The 14,623-nt window shown below is 44.7% G+C and overlaps 1 protein-coding gene across 1 annotated transcript in view; it reads right to left on the bottom strand.

Moving 5' to 3' along the window:
• Window positions 1-2,088: 2,088 nt before the first annotated feature.
• GPR149 (G protein-coupled receptor 149) overlaps window positions 2,089-14,623 on the bottom strand; it is a 54,275-nt gene continuing 41,740 nt past the window's right edge. Inside the window, exon 4 of the mRNA XM_015423732.1 lies at window positions 2,089-2,661. Coding sequence (XP_015279218.1) covers window positions 2,089-2,661 — 573 coding nt within the window. The remainder of the gene's footprint in view (window positions 2,662-14,623) is intronic.

The following is a 14,623-nucleotide window of genomic DNA, read 5'->3' as shown; positions in this document are numbered from 1 at the left end:
TTTTTTCCTCCTGCCACCACTCTAAGAGGTGATGGGCAACAGAAGCAGGGGGCAGGAGATCCTCCAAATTGACCAGGGGCTTGGCAGCCCTAGAATGACTCTTCTGCTTCTTTGCCTAACTTCCATGAGGACAAGACATACTCTCAGCATCTCTGTCCATCTTAACTTAGGCAGATAGTTAGAATGCCTTTTCTTCTTTTCCTACATAATTATGGATTTCCTTAACAATAAAGAACATCCATTTCTTCTCTAAGAAGAAATGTACTTTATTCCTAAAACTGTACTTTATTCTGAAAGCAGCTTCCCCATTCTGCTTTGCAAACCAGGTCTAAAGCTAACACCAGTCAGTATGGGAGAAAGCAATGTTGCACAGGCAGGATAGGTTCCTCCTTTATACGAGGATTAAAACAAAAGGTGAGTCCCTAGTTAAGGCAAAAATCTGTTAGTGGGTTCCCTTCCAAAATGTCTAGGAGCCATTTTGACTCTCAGTTTTGTAAATTTAGTCTAAAATCAGATATCTGGCACCCAAGTGATTCTGTGATAGGTGAATGTCAGCATATGTGGACACAATGATCCACAGGCCTAGGATTTGAGTGTAAACACCAAGTTTCCAGTTTCAACAAAGGCAAAAGCACAATATGCACATAGAGATATGCAAACGCTGCTCCCCTGCCCTAGTCTACTCATACAAGAGTAGACATAATAGTGTGCATATGAACATAGGAATGTATAGGATTAATGGGTCCATTAAAAAGTAGGCATGATTATAAGTAGTTCCCCAGCATCTTGCTCCCATGCTTATTGAGATATGCATCATGAAACCAGCTTTTCTTTCCTTGTTGTGTTAGCACAGTGCTGAATTTGTGGTGTGCGATTCAGTTAAGCTGCAGCTTTTGTATTGGACTGACAGGTTTTAAATGCTGCGGGACATGAGCATGTCCAAAACTTTAGTATTGTTGGTGCAATGCAATACAAAAATTAATTTGTGTGACCATATTTACAAGATGTGCGTACTAAAATTTGGGTTACCCAGATTTAGAGACACTGAGTGGATCCCACAAATCATTTTGGCTGATGGAAGGGGAGGGTGGCTTTCCCCAGTACTGCAGCAGACCTCTATCTCCTCTCATCCCTCATACTTTTCCTGGGGGTCCCCTTTCCCCCAGGAGCAGCATTTGGGGGGGGGGTCATCTTGGGCTGTGGCAGGAAGGAGAGGCAGAAAACTGGCACTCTGCTGATGGGTGTCATTCTTTCAGTGGAGATTTTCAATGGGATCCAAGGCATAGTGATGGCAAATTACATTTGAATTATGTTTATTAACACTGTAAAATGAGGGTACTTATCCTAACGTTTAAGCACTGTTTCCCACACTCTGCAGGCTGTGGGTAAATGGCAGAGCTGCAACAGACGATCTGGAACAGAATAATTAGGTCGCCTGACAGATTCGGTTTCGATGTGGACTGTTATTCAGCTACTGCAGCAATTTCCCCAAACCCACCTTCCGTCTGATTCTATCCAATTTATTTCCTGGTGGGAGAAAGGTATCAGTGGCTGGATATGTGAACTCAAGCCTGGAAAGATTTAAGATTAGGGATGCACGTCCAAATGCACATCCTACTGGAAACCAAGGACATTATCTGCATTTGATGAGCCTCCCATTGAAAGTAACATTCTCTTTAAATGGCTTTGCAAGATCTCCCCCTTCCATTCTGCTGGCCTTGGGGAGCTGCCACCGGCAGAAATGAGGGAGGGAAGGTCTCCCAAGAAGGGAGACCATCCCCCCCCCCTCTATTTTGCTGGTCTTGGGGAGCTGCACCCAGCAGGGAGGTAAACAGGGAGGTTTGGGGAGGTTTGTGTGACCTCATGAACCACAAACCGGGATGAACCTCCATTTTCCTGGTTTGTGCCCATTCCTAATTGTAACCTTGTCACTTCTGATCTGCAGTACCACCATAAATGCACCAGTGTTCACCACTGTTGCATCAATATCCTTAATATTATTTTATTGTCAAAGCAAAAATTAACAGAGTGAACCATCTTGACTCCGAAAACGACCAACAGTACTCAATATCTGACATACAAATACTCCTAAGTGCCGCCCCCGTCTTCTTCTCTTTTCCTGTATGCTTTGTTCAGCACTTGTATCTCTTCCTGATAACCGTCTTTCTCCATGTGTTGCTTTTTACTGTTCTGCCTGTGAGCTTCCACCGTGTCAGGGATTGATATGTTAATATCACTGTCAGGATTGTTTGATGGTATGAAGAGGGAGTAGGAAGCTGTTTCCCCTAGATCACAGGACACAAACCTGTTTTCCTTCCGCGAATAACGCAAGGATGGAGACCGGACTTGGGTAGAGGATTGGCTGATGTTACTGATGATCGACACGGTGTCCATGGCTTCTTCATTGTCACAGATTTCAAGCACCTCTAAATGAATCTTCACACTTGTGTCAGCAAACGTGGTTGGGGAATCCTCAGCGTTTGGCTCATGACCCACACTCTTGGAACGATACACTTCAATTTTTTTGGACGTAGGGGTTATTTTCTGTCCTTCTGTACTTACCTCATATGTAGATAAAGAGAGGGTTTTTCCTGTGGGTGCATGGAGAGATACGGTCCCTTGAAATGCGCACAAAGGAATAGCTAAGGAACCACCTGAACGCTGGAAAGAAAACAAAATTGTCATTATTGAATGTTGCTTCAGCAAGCAAGAATCCATTTTCAACAAGCCAATTATGCCTAGCTTATTATTTCCATTACTGTTCTCTTGAGTACACTCGACACTGTATAGCAATCTTAGATGCCTTGGATTTAACCGACAGTGTGAAAATAATTCTTTTAACCAAGGGAAAGAAATATGGTTTAAAATTATACCTTTCAGTAACATTTAAACACAGTATCCAGAGTACTATTAATAAACAAAATCTCAGTCACTTAGTTGCAGAGGTACAAAAATGCAAATGTTTAATCAACCCCTGGCATGTAAAACTGGAGCTTTGATTGTTGAAAAGGGCAAGACGCTGGTTTCTCTTCATTCCAGGTGTGTGGGACTGGCAGCCGTTCCATGGAGGAAGGAGATCCGTGTCACTTTGGGCTTCCAGGCAGGCTTGAGGCCAGCCACCTCACCATTCAAAAGAGAAGAAGACCAGAACCCCTCACCCCCAAAACAAAAGGATTTCATCTTACAGGTACAATTCAGGTCTCTTTGTCTTTCAAGAGCTAGATTTGAGTCCAGCAGGACCTCAATGACCAGCAGGATTTTCAGGGTATAAGCTTTTGAGAGTCAAAGCACCCTTTTTCAGATAACCCAAAAATTATGTTTGTCTCTTAAGGTGCTACTGGACTCAAATCTAACTCTTCTACTGCAGACCAACATGGCTGCCCAGCTGAAACTTTCTCTTTCAAGTTAGCTCCTTGGAACTCTGCTTAGTTCCTGTTGTTGTTCAGTCACACAGTCGAGTCCGACTCTTCGCGACCCCATGGACCACATCACGTCAGGCCCCCCTGTCTTCCGTCGTGCTCCGGAGTTTGCTTAATTTCATGTTTGTTGCCTCGATAACACTGTCTTAGTTCCTACATATTTACAAAAGTATTTGCACCTCTAGGTATGTAAAGGTAAAGGTTTCCCTTGCTCGAAAGCCAGTTGAATCCGACTCTAGGGTTACGGTGCTCATCTCCATTTTCAAGCCGAAGAGCCAGCGCTGCCCAGAGACGTTTCCATGGTCATGTGGCCAGCATGACTAGACGCCGAGGTGCACGGAACGCTGTTACCTTCCCACCGAAGCGGTACCTAATTATCTACTTGCAATTTCTTGCTTTCGAACTGCTAGGTTGGCAGGTATGTACATGATCATAAATCAATCCTGAATATATCTGAAGAGGTTTTATTTGGAAACTATTCAGAATACCTTCATGGATGTCCATGCATGTTAAACTGCAAGTAACCCCGAATGGAACCTGCTCTGCCATGGCCATTGCAATCTCTGAGATGACTGACCAGGAAGGACCTATGGAACCTACTCTGATTGGGTTGAGCTGTATTCAAAGAAAATTCTGTATAGGTCTTGCTGTTCAGGTTGGTACCCTACTACCTCAATCCTATAGCTGAAGAGTGTGCGATCCTTGGCACACATGCTGACAGTGGCACACTGAACCATTGTGCTGGGTACTCAGGGCCAGATTTCTACCAAGGCACTGGCAGCACTGCAGGGGCTGGTGATATAGGAGAAGGCAACAGGCATGGCTTATGTATGACATTTCCACCCAGACCTGCCAAGTCCAAATGGAATCACTGTGTGACGGACTGCACTTTTTAAGAGGCTTAGAAGTGTTAATTCCCTGAGATGCTGGTAATGCCACTGGGATTTGGCTTGCTTCAACCATGTTCAATCAAGTACAACCCTTGTCTCCCCCTCCCCATTTTCTTTGCTGGCAGACCAATATCTTCACAGGTAGATGTGCACTTGGCCTATCCCTGCTATAGCAAACTACATAAGCCTACAGAGATAGTTGCATTAATTCCCCATACATCAGCTCAGCCAATTGGTGGCAGAGGCTACAGTGCCAGTATTTTATTTATTTATTTATTTATTTATTTATTTATACCCGGCCCTCCCTGCCGAGGCAGGCTCAGGGTGGTTTACACAGAGTTCCATATAAATTATAAATTACAAATAAATTACAACAATACATTACAGTAAAATATAGATTTAAAAAAAAATCAAGAAAAGTTTCAGTCTAGGAACAGAATTAACACACTTATAGCTACACTCATGTTCCAAAAAGATGGAGATTGTGAGTTAAGGATACCATCTTAACTTCTGTGCCACAACAGCAAGACAGACCTTGTAAAATATGTGCTGAATCAGACCAATGGGACAAATTGTGATTCTATGATGAGTAGAATTCAGGCATTATGATGGTAGGACACTGAAAAGTCACATATGACTGAACTACACAGCTGTTCCCATGTCCAAAAACAGGTAGGGAACAAACCAGTTTATTTGGTTAATTTGTAATTTTACCTATGATTGTGCATTGTTTCAGTCTTTGATGGAAAAGCAATTAATAAAGGCAGTAAATAAATGAAACACTGCTCCTCTGCTTCATTGGCATGAGACAAGTTTGTGTGATGATCCTGTGTTCCATTTGACAATGATGCACTGTTCCAGTAGCACTGCCAAACGACAGTCATTCACCAGTGCAATTCCCTTGGCTTATCTGCAACTTCTGCACAAAACTGCAAATGTTCTTGTCCATCCATGACATCACACTTCATCTTATATGTATTATTTGAATTGCAGTTTATCATTGGATAAAATCAGTAGTTAAAATAAAGTAAGATCTTGCTTTCTAATGTGATACTGAAATATTGTTGTTACTAAAATAGTGAAGATGAAGAAACAGATTGGTGCAGAGGGAAATGAATCTTTAATAATTATTATACTTTAATGTAGGGCTGCCAAGTGGGGGCGGGGGGCGGGGAAACCCCCGTTTTGGAGGCCCGATTGCCGCCGCGGCGGAATCGGGCCCTGGGGGGAACTCTGCCCCCTGAAGCGCAGCGTGGGGGGCATGGCCCAGATCATCGGAGGGAAAACTCTATGGTTTTCCCTCCGATGATCTGGGCCACGCCCTCAATGTGAGCGACGTAGCACGGAGCCCGGCGAGGCTCCCCCGCTGCCAAGGTAAGAAGACTTGGCAATCCTACTTTAATGTAATACTTATTATACAGCCTCTATGTGTTTCTTTTTCTTTGCTGTTGCTAAAACAGTATACTTTTGGTTTCCCATCCCAAGACTGTACTGAAGGTGCTGAAACCAGTACTATCTGGAAATATACATATTGACCTTGAGCAAACTCTAGTCATGTCATGCACAACTACTTCTTAGTAGCAACTAGAAGGTACCACAAGAGTGTTGCACATTGTTGTGAGTCTGCCTCCCCGTAGGGACATCCTGCATTTGTGCACCTCAAAAAGACCCTTTGACTTAGCTGCCAGAGGCATGAATAAAATAATCCAGCTTGATATCAAAATGGGGGGGGGGGGCTGAACTGCAGCAATTTCTTAAGACTCTCCATTAGGAGAGTAACCTATGTGCTGGAATGTTCCAGAAAGCACGCTGATTAAAGGTCTATTGTCTTCAGCTTGCAGAAACTCTATTATACCTGAGCCTGATTGACTAAAGTTTACTGTCTAATAACCCAAGGTTATAGAACTCTTGTACTCCTCCAGCCTAACCTCGAAATTCAATCCCAAACCAAAGGAAATATCATCAAGCTGCTACTCAGCCTTTATGACAACAGCTGCAGCCGTTCCTCAGTCCAGGTAATTCAATCACCCCTCCTAAGAACTCTGACTACCTCTTGAGTTTAATGTCCTACACTCTTGGCCTAATTCTACTGTGGATCCCAACCTTGTCCTTCCCAAAGCCTTCTTAGCTGGTTTCAGTTTGGATTTTTCCTTCATCCTGGACCAGCTTCCCTTCTCTTTTGTCCTGGATCACAGCCCCACAGACACTTCTCTTCAGTACAAGATAGTACAAATTTTTCTTTTCATCCTTTATTTCCCTTCAAATTCCCCATCCAACCCACCTATGATTGTATCAAGGGTAGCATTGCTAGGTTTGCATTACTGTATTGCAATGTTGTTTCATGGTTTTACTTTCCCTTGTATTTCACCTTTCTGGCATCATGTTAGAGGAATAAATATTATTTCTTTTTGAGATTCTCTCTCTCTTTCTAGCTCATTTACACCAGAATGTTCGACCCCCAAATAATTACCCCAGTGACGTAGTCTGACCCTACATGTGTAGAAGACACTTTGAACATTACAGGCTCAGCATGCATATCAATTTGAGTAACATCACTACCAGAATCAAAAGACATTTCAGTAGAAACTGGATGGGCACCATGATGTTAATATGCAGCCACCCATGGATCCACAATCACAGCAACAACCCACCAAAATCTAGTTCTTTGCTTGGCTATCACATGGCAACAGAACTTGATTGGAAGCCATTTTAAAGTGTACAGACTATACAGTAGTTGGCCTGCTATCTTTCACTTCCTTCTCAATTTAGGCTTTTTGAAAAAATAGCTGGTGGCTAGGATAGGGCTGCAAAAAAAAAAGAGAGATATGTGATTATGTGGTATTTTTTTGCCACTATCCAAACTCAGTTTGGTTTGGGCTATACCATCCCTGATGACCTTGGCAATCCCTTGCCCGTTTTGGCTAGTGAGGAGAGATCAGCACTATTTTTCACTATATCAGTGCACCCAATGCACAAATATTCCTCTGCCTTAATAGCAGAAACAGAACTCTTCGTGATCCACATTTTCTTTTCATAGCAAAAATAAGACAATCCATATCAGCGCCTTCTGCTTGCTAAAGTCTGCTGGTTTCCAGGGTAGATATGCTTGCAATTTTTTTTTACCCTTTGCTAGGCATTTTATAAGCCTCTGCCACTGAAAAGAAACAAGAGATGGGGGGAAATCCTATCCTTATTATATGTAAGTGGAATCCTGTACATGCTTGTTTGGATCTAAGTCCCGGACTATTAAACCTATTTAATACTTGGACAAAGAGTCTGGTTGTTTTAATAGGTTCTTCAGAGGAAAAGTGAATTTCAAGGACTTTTTCCTCAATGTGTCTGAAGCGGCAGAACTAGCCCATATCCCGCAATCGGGATCTACTCTCTTTTCTTACTTCAATACGTGTGGAAAAAGCTAGGTTAGCAATTAATGCTGTAAAACTGAATTGTCGGTAAAAGGAAGAAAAGGGTGTCTCATCTCACGATGGAGAGTGGCAAGCCAGATGGTGAAGTAGCTTAGAAATTCATTTCCAAATAATCTGTATGAGACGAGCATTCGTGGAGTGGTGATCAGACAGTCACCTCCTGTTGCCGAGTGGCTGCTGTGTGCAGCTGTCAGGGCTCCTGCCGTAACCATCTGGGGAATCTCTGCGTACAAGACTCAATTACTGCATGCCCACATTTTGGTTAATGAATCTAGCTCAGAGCACAGTCTAAAATCAGCTTAGCACATCTGAAGTATACAGAAAACAAGAGCTGAATGAACACCAGTTGCTCTGGTGCTGGCAGATTCCAAGACAAGGGTAGGGTTTAAGGTTTTTTGAGATTAGAAAGACAGAAGAGTCGCTAGTTTTGCCTCTTTTTTACTTCCCCTCTTTTGTTTTTAATTTCCACACTGCCCCAAATTAGCAAGCAATATCCTTGGGACAGGAGCAAGTATGTTTCTTCATTTAAAAGCCATATACTCCACCTTTCTGTAACCTGCGCATGAGGTGGCTGTGTAATTCAGGTAAACATCAGTTGCACTGTATATAATTACTGGCTCCCAACTTCTTGTCTCTTTGTTACACTCTAATATATCTGAAGGAATCCATGGAATCTATGGCATTGCTATGCACATGGGGAGGGGTATAAAGGTAGAACCAGCTCCGTTCTCAGTGATCCCCATTGAGTTTTATTGGACAAAGTACACAGGATGCAGCTGGCAAAATAATAGATTAAACAAACTGTTTTTGTCCCAAGATACTAAAGTCACCAAGTTCCTTTGCTTTTCCAAGATTCTCTGCAGGTGTATAAAAATCTTCCCACTGAAAGAGTTACCATGACAAGAAAGGGATGGTGGGGAGAGAGATCCAAGATGCACAGTCGCTCCAGAAGGCTGTGCTCAGATAAAGTTGTCAGAGTAGGCCATATCAGAAGAGGCAGGGCCATGAGGGTTCAAGAGGACAGATGACTTTATAGTCACCACTTTGAACTGAACTTTAAAACATAGTAGCCAATGGAGTAACTGCAGAATATGTATAACCTTCATACTCCTTCTATTTCTTAGTAGTAATTGAACTGTGGTGGTCTATAGCAGCTGAAGTTTTCTTCAAGGGCAGACCCATGTAGGGTGCCTTACAAAAACCTAGCCTGGAGTATTCTGAGGCATCGGCCAGGTCAAGGTAGGGAAACATCTTGGGTTAACTGAAGCTGGAAGAAAGCATTTTTGCAGCTGAATTAATTTGCTTCTCTAGCAAGAATTCTGGATCCAGCATAACCCCTAGCCTCTTAATTTAGTCAAGGGCCAGCTGAACCCCTTAAATGTGGGAAGCATAATACCCTTCAAGACCTTGGCCTTTCTTACCAGCTTCAGCTCTATGTAATCAGGATTCAGTTTCAACTTGTTCACCCTCAGCCATTTAATCACAGCAGCCATAGCATACTGATGACACCTATTATCCAAATCACGAATTATCTCTAAAGATTAAACAGCATGGGTTCCCTATGGAACCCCAAAGAACAAGTCTCTCACTTATGAACACTGGTCTCTAACAGCAACCTTCTGAATCTGATCCAGTAAGGAATATACCATTCCAAAACGTATCCCTTGATACCCATTTCCGCCTCCAAATGTCTAAACGGGGTGGCATGCTCCATCAAATTAAAAGCTGCTGATGAATCCAATTATAAAAACAAAGAAGCACCACCTTTGTCTACATTCAGACACAGTAATACAGGCACCAACACTGTCTCTATGCCATAGTGCGGCCTGAAACTCGACTGAAAACATTCAAGAACAGATATGCAAAGGATATGGCCATCCTAAGAAGGGTTATCCAGGGTTTCAAACTCATTTGTTATGAGGGATGGATCTGACATAAATGTCACTGTTTTGGGCTGGTCCATGTGTGCCATAAAATTTAATGCCAGGTACAGGAGATATAAACTTTATAAAGGACACAGGCAAAGCCAGTTGACGATATTATTTTTTAATCAAAATACAAACATGCTTAAAATATCAACACTCTTACAGTATTTCCTTACAGTCTCTCCTGATGCCCACCCTCCAGATTCCATCACCCATTACTCATTAGCACTGGGACATAATGCATAACCTCTGTCATCTGGCAATAAAGGTAATGACCAGTTGCTTGTGGGCTGGATAAGTGCCCTGGACGGACCAATTCTGGCATCCGGGCCATCTGTTTGACACCCCATACCGTTTTAAATCCATTAAAGTCAATGGGGTTCCTTGGGACTGCAGGATAAGTCACAACTGACTTATTCTATTGCTTTCAATGGGATTTAGTCATGACTTACCTTAGGTAGATCAAGCCCTCTCTCACACACACATTGCATATTGGGTTGCTAACTCCAGGTTGGGAAATTCCTGGAGATTTGGGGATGACCCTTGTGGAAGCGGGGTTGAGGGAACTTGGAATTCACTGCCACAGGAAGTGGTGGTGGCTACAAGCAAAAGGGAATTAGATAAGTATATGGAGCAGAGGTCCATCAGTGGCTATTAGCCACAAGGTATAGATAGGGGCTCTGGGCCAAGTGATGCTCTGTCATCTTGGTGCTTGGGGGGGGTCAACAGTGGGAGGGCGTCTAGTGTCCTGGCCCCACTGGTGGACCTCCTGATGGAACTGGTATTTCTGGCCACTGTGTGACACAGAGTGTTGGACTGGATGGGCCTTTGGCCTGATCCAACATTGTTCTTAAGGGAGGGACCTTAGCAGGGTATAATGCATTGAGTCCCCCCACTGAAGCAGCCATTTCCTCCAGGGGAACTGATCCCTGCGGTCTGGAGTTCAGTTGTAATTCTGGGAGGTGTCCAGGCCCTACCTGGAAGCTGGAAATCCTGCATCCATATATGGAAACTTTTACCGTATTTGTAGAAATTGAAGCATGACTATGTCTGAGTAATTCATAGTTTTAGTAACACATATATATTTATTCCATTCCAGTTTATACTGCTGCTGTTTCACAACAACCATAGAACAAAAATACCCACAGTTCTAAGGAGGGTACAATTGAAGTTTGAAAGGAAACACCTGAAGCTAGAAGAGAAAATGTTTCTTTCTTCTTCTCTTTTTGCACAGATATTGTGCCCCCCCCTTAACTCTAATATACTCTAAAGAATAATCATTTTCTCCATAGATGTTTCCTCTCTTCTTCTTATATCTCAAAAGTAAATTTGTATTCTCAAGTCAGAAAGGATTTAAGGCCCATATCCCAATTACTTACATATTTCTTCTCCCACCCATTATACTACATATTTAGTTCTTGAAAAGCATAATTATAAAGATCCTTTTTTTAAATAGAGGAAATAAAGGCAGTAATGTAGCATCTGCCGATTTAGCTTTTGATCTATTTCAGAGAAGATATTTTTTATGATATCTATGTATTTAAAGACACCATAAGGGAAAAGGGAAGTTATTAGTAACTTTTTAATGTTAGGGCTCTTTTTATTCATTGCCAAAGTGTGGGCATAATAGCACCATTCTAATTTAATATATTAACCTGGTCTCGTCTGTTAATGTTATACTTTGAATGGCGTGCATAAAATTAGTTCTAGTTATTTATCATTAGTATTTGTCATCTATCACACTCCTGTCATATTGGTCCAGAAGCTGAAAGTCAGTGGGAGCTCTTCAAATATCATTTTCCTGGCTCCTGATTCTAGCTGGCGAGTGTTTGTAGTGAACTTGAATTTGGAATCAGGCCCACAAAGGCTTGGAATCAGCCCCAGTTCTAAGTATGTTTACTTAGAAATAAGTCAAAATGACTTCAGGGTAAAGCGAGAAGACATTTCCTTCCTTCCTTCCTTTTTTCTTCCCTTTACACTACTAGTCATACCTCCCAGCTACAGTCACCAACCTCAAGGTGGGGCCTGGAGTTCTCCTAGAGTTACAACTGATCTCCAGACAACAGAGATCCATTCCCCTGGAGGAAATGGCAACTTCAGAGGGTGGACTTTGTGGCATTACATCCCTATTGTGGTGCTTCCCCCTCCCCAAATTCCACCTTCCTCAGGCACCATCCCAAAATCGATGATAATTTCCCCAAATGGCATCCCTACATCCCAGTTCTATGGAGAGATGGTATTCCCCAGCTTGAGCATAGATACAGATTTGTCACAACCCCCGTTCCTTCCACAATACAAAAAAAAGGGGTCAACAGTAATGAAAGTGGGGTTGCCAACCTCCAGGTGGGACCTGGGGACCTCCTGGAATTACAACTGACCTCCAGACAACAGAAATTGGTTCCCTTGGAAAAAATGGCTGCTCTGTGTGTGTATGTGTGAACTGTATGGCATTATACCCTGCTAGGCCCTCCCCTTCCCAAACCCCACATTCCCCAGGCTCTGTCCACAAAATCTCTGGGAATTTCCCAACCTGGAGGTGGCAGCCCAATAGGGTTGCCAAGTCTATCTTCGCCGGGAGTGGGGGGCTCCCGGCCGGCGTCTTGTGTGTGTGCACGCGCGCCGCACACACGTCACCCGGAAGTGACGGGAGGACGCCAGGCACGCTGGGGGCAGGGCCACGGCCATACAAGGGAAAACCATAGAGTTTTCCCTTGTATGGCCGTGGCCCCGCCCCCAGCGTGCCCGCGTCCCTTCCAGGTGACGCGCACGTCGAGGTGGAGTTCCCCCCGGGGCCTGATCCGGCGGTGCCGGGGAACGGGCCTCTGGGGCGGGGGTTTCCCTGCCCCCCGGGGGGACTTGAGATCCCTACAGCCCAAACATTACTGAAATAAACTAAATTGACCGTCTCAGGTTGCAGTCTACATTAGGTCCTCTTGGATCGTAGGCCCCACTAAAGCCCAGGCTGGGCCCCTCTGTGCATGTGGGTGCAAACAGTAGCAAGTCCAGGACCAAAGAGGTTATATGTGAGGTAGTCCCCACTGTCTGTTTGGCCTTGAAGTAATTGTAGGGACTTGTCTTAGTATCCAGGGCTGAATACTTCAAGGGGCATTCATCAGCGTAGTCTAAAATGCTCAGATGCTAGTAATGGCATAAAGACTGAAGAGAGTGAAGACATTTTCCCGGTCCCATTTCCCCAGTCCCCATGGAGTTCCCCTGCCTGCAGCAGGATGACTGGGTTCTCCTATGCCAATGTCCCTACCATGAACCGTTCCCTTGCAGCTTGGGATCAGAAAATTGGGGGCCATAACCCAAAGACCAAGACCTCTTTTCCTTTGAACCCTTCAAGCGATGAAGTGGAATCTTCTTCACAAAGCTTAACTCTTGAAGGATACAAGTGGGGAAGTAGATGTGCATACCCCAAAACTAGTGACTCCCCACCAAGACAGATTGATGATGGGGTGGGGAGGAAAAAAGATTGATCTGACTCTGGCCCTTTGCTGTTGATTAAACAATAACAGCTATTGGAATGGGGTGTTACGGCACAAGGAAGCTGGTCTTGGGAAGAATCTGGAAGGAGAGAACTAGAGGCTGACTCAGAGGGGGCTCAGAGTCCTCACATCCAGAGTGGAGAGAATGAATACATATGTGTATGTGAGGTGGCAGCAGGATTGTGGGAGCAAGCTTCACCTCCAACCTATGTACATTCATTGAAATGTATGTAAAAGTTGCTGTATGCATACACATGCTAGGGCTGCCAATTCCCCCCGGGGGGTGGATTTCCCCCCGCTTTGGAGGCCCGATTTCCGCCGCCGCAGAATCGGGCCCCAGGGGAAACCCCACCCCGGCGTGCACGTCACCCGGATGTGATGTGATGACGCCGGGCACGCTGGGGGCGGGGCCACAGCCATTTGAGGGGAAAACATAGAGTTTTCCCCTCAAATGGCTGTGGCCCCACCCCCAACATTCCCGGCATTATCACGTCACATCCGGGTGACGTGCATGCGGCGCGCGCACGCTCAAGACGCCAAACGGGAGCCCCCCGCCACAAGGTAAGAACGATTTGGCAACCCTAACACATGCACACGGCTCTCCTCACTATAGGGTTGCCAGACTCCAGGTGGGGGCTCCCAAAATCACAACTATCTCCAGACTCCATAAATCGCTTATTATTTATTTAAAACATTTATTCCCCTTCTCCTGGAGAAAATGGCTGCTTTGGAAGGTGGACTGCATGACATCCTACCAAGGTCCCCTCCCCTCCTTTAACATCACTGTCCCAGGCTCCACCCTCAAATCTCCAGGTGTTTCCAGACCTGGTGTTAGCAACCCTACCTCACTCAATCATCAAGAAAGCCCAATGCTATGGAGAGAGCCTCACATCCATACACTTGAGTGGCTGTAACCTACAATGGACATGTGTTGGCTAGGGACACTGCTTGCCGCCAAAACAGCATTTTGCTGCTTGATCCACGTTCACTCCTCCCACTTTCAACCCCAGAAAAGGACTAAGGAGATTAGACAAGACCAGGGCTATTTTTGGGTCAGGAACGCACAGGAACAGAGTTCTGGCTGGCTTCAGAGTTGGCCATGCCCACTGCAGCCAAAACCTCTGCGTGTGTGGCTACAGAGGGAAGGCCTGGAGAGTGACCCCCCATGGCGACTCCAAGCCGGGGGGGCCAGGGGGCCCCTGGAAGGATTGGGGAGGCATTTAAATGCCTCCCCATGCCTTCCCGGCCTGTCCAAGGGCCGGCTTGCCTGGGCTCCCCGGAGCCATTGGGTGCCCAGGGCAAGCCAGGGGAAGGCATGGGGGTGTGACCTGATAGGCTAATGAGCTGCACTGTCAGGGGTGTGGCCTAATATGCTAATGAGTTTCTGCTGTTGGGTGTGGCCTATTATGCTAATGAGTTTTTACTGGGCTTTTTCTACAAAAAAAACCCTGGACAAGACTATAGCTCAAACTACAT

This window comes from Gekko japonicus, unplaced genomic scaffold, assembly GCF_001447785.1.
Source record: "Gekko japonicus isolate JY-2015 unplaced genomic scaffold, Gekko_japonicus_V1.1 scaffold2048, whole genome shotgun sequence".
NCBI lineage: Eukaryota > Metazoa > Chordata > Lepidosauria > Squamata > Gekkonidae > Gekko > Gekko japonicus.
The sequence above is the reverse complement of the archived record's forward strand: the minus strand, read 5'-3'. Positions and strand labels throughout refer to the sequence as shown.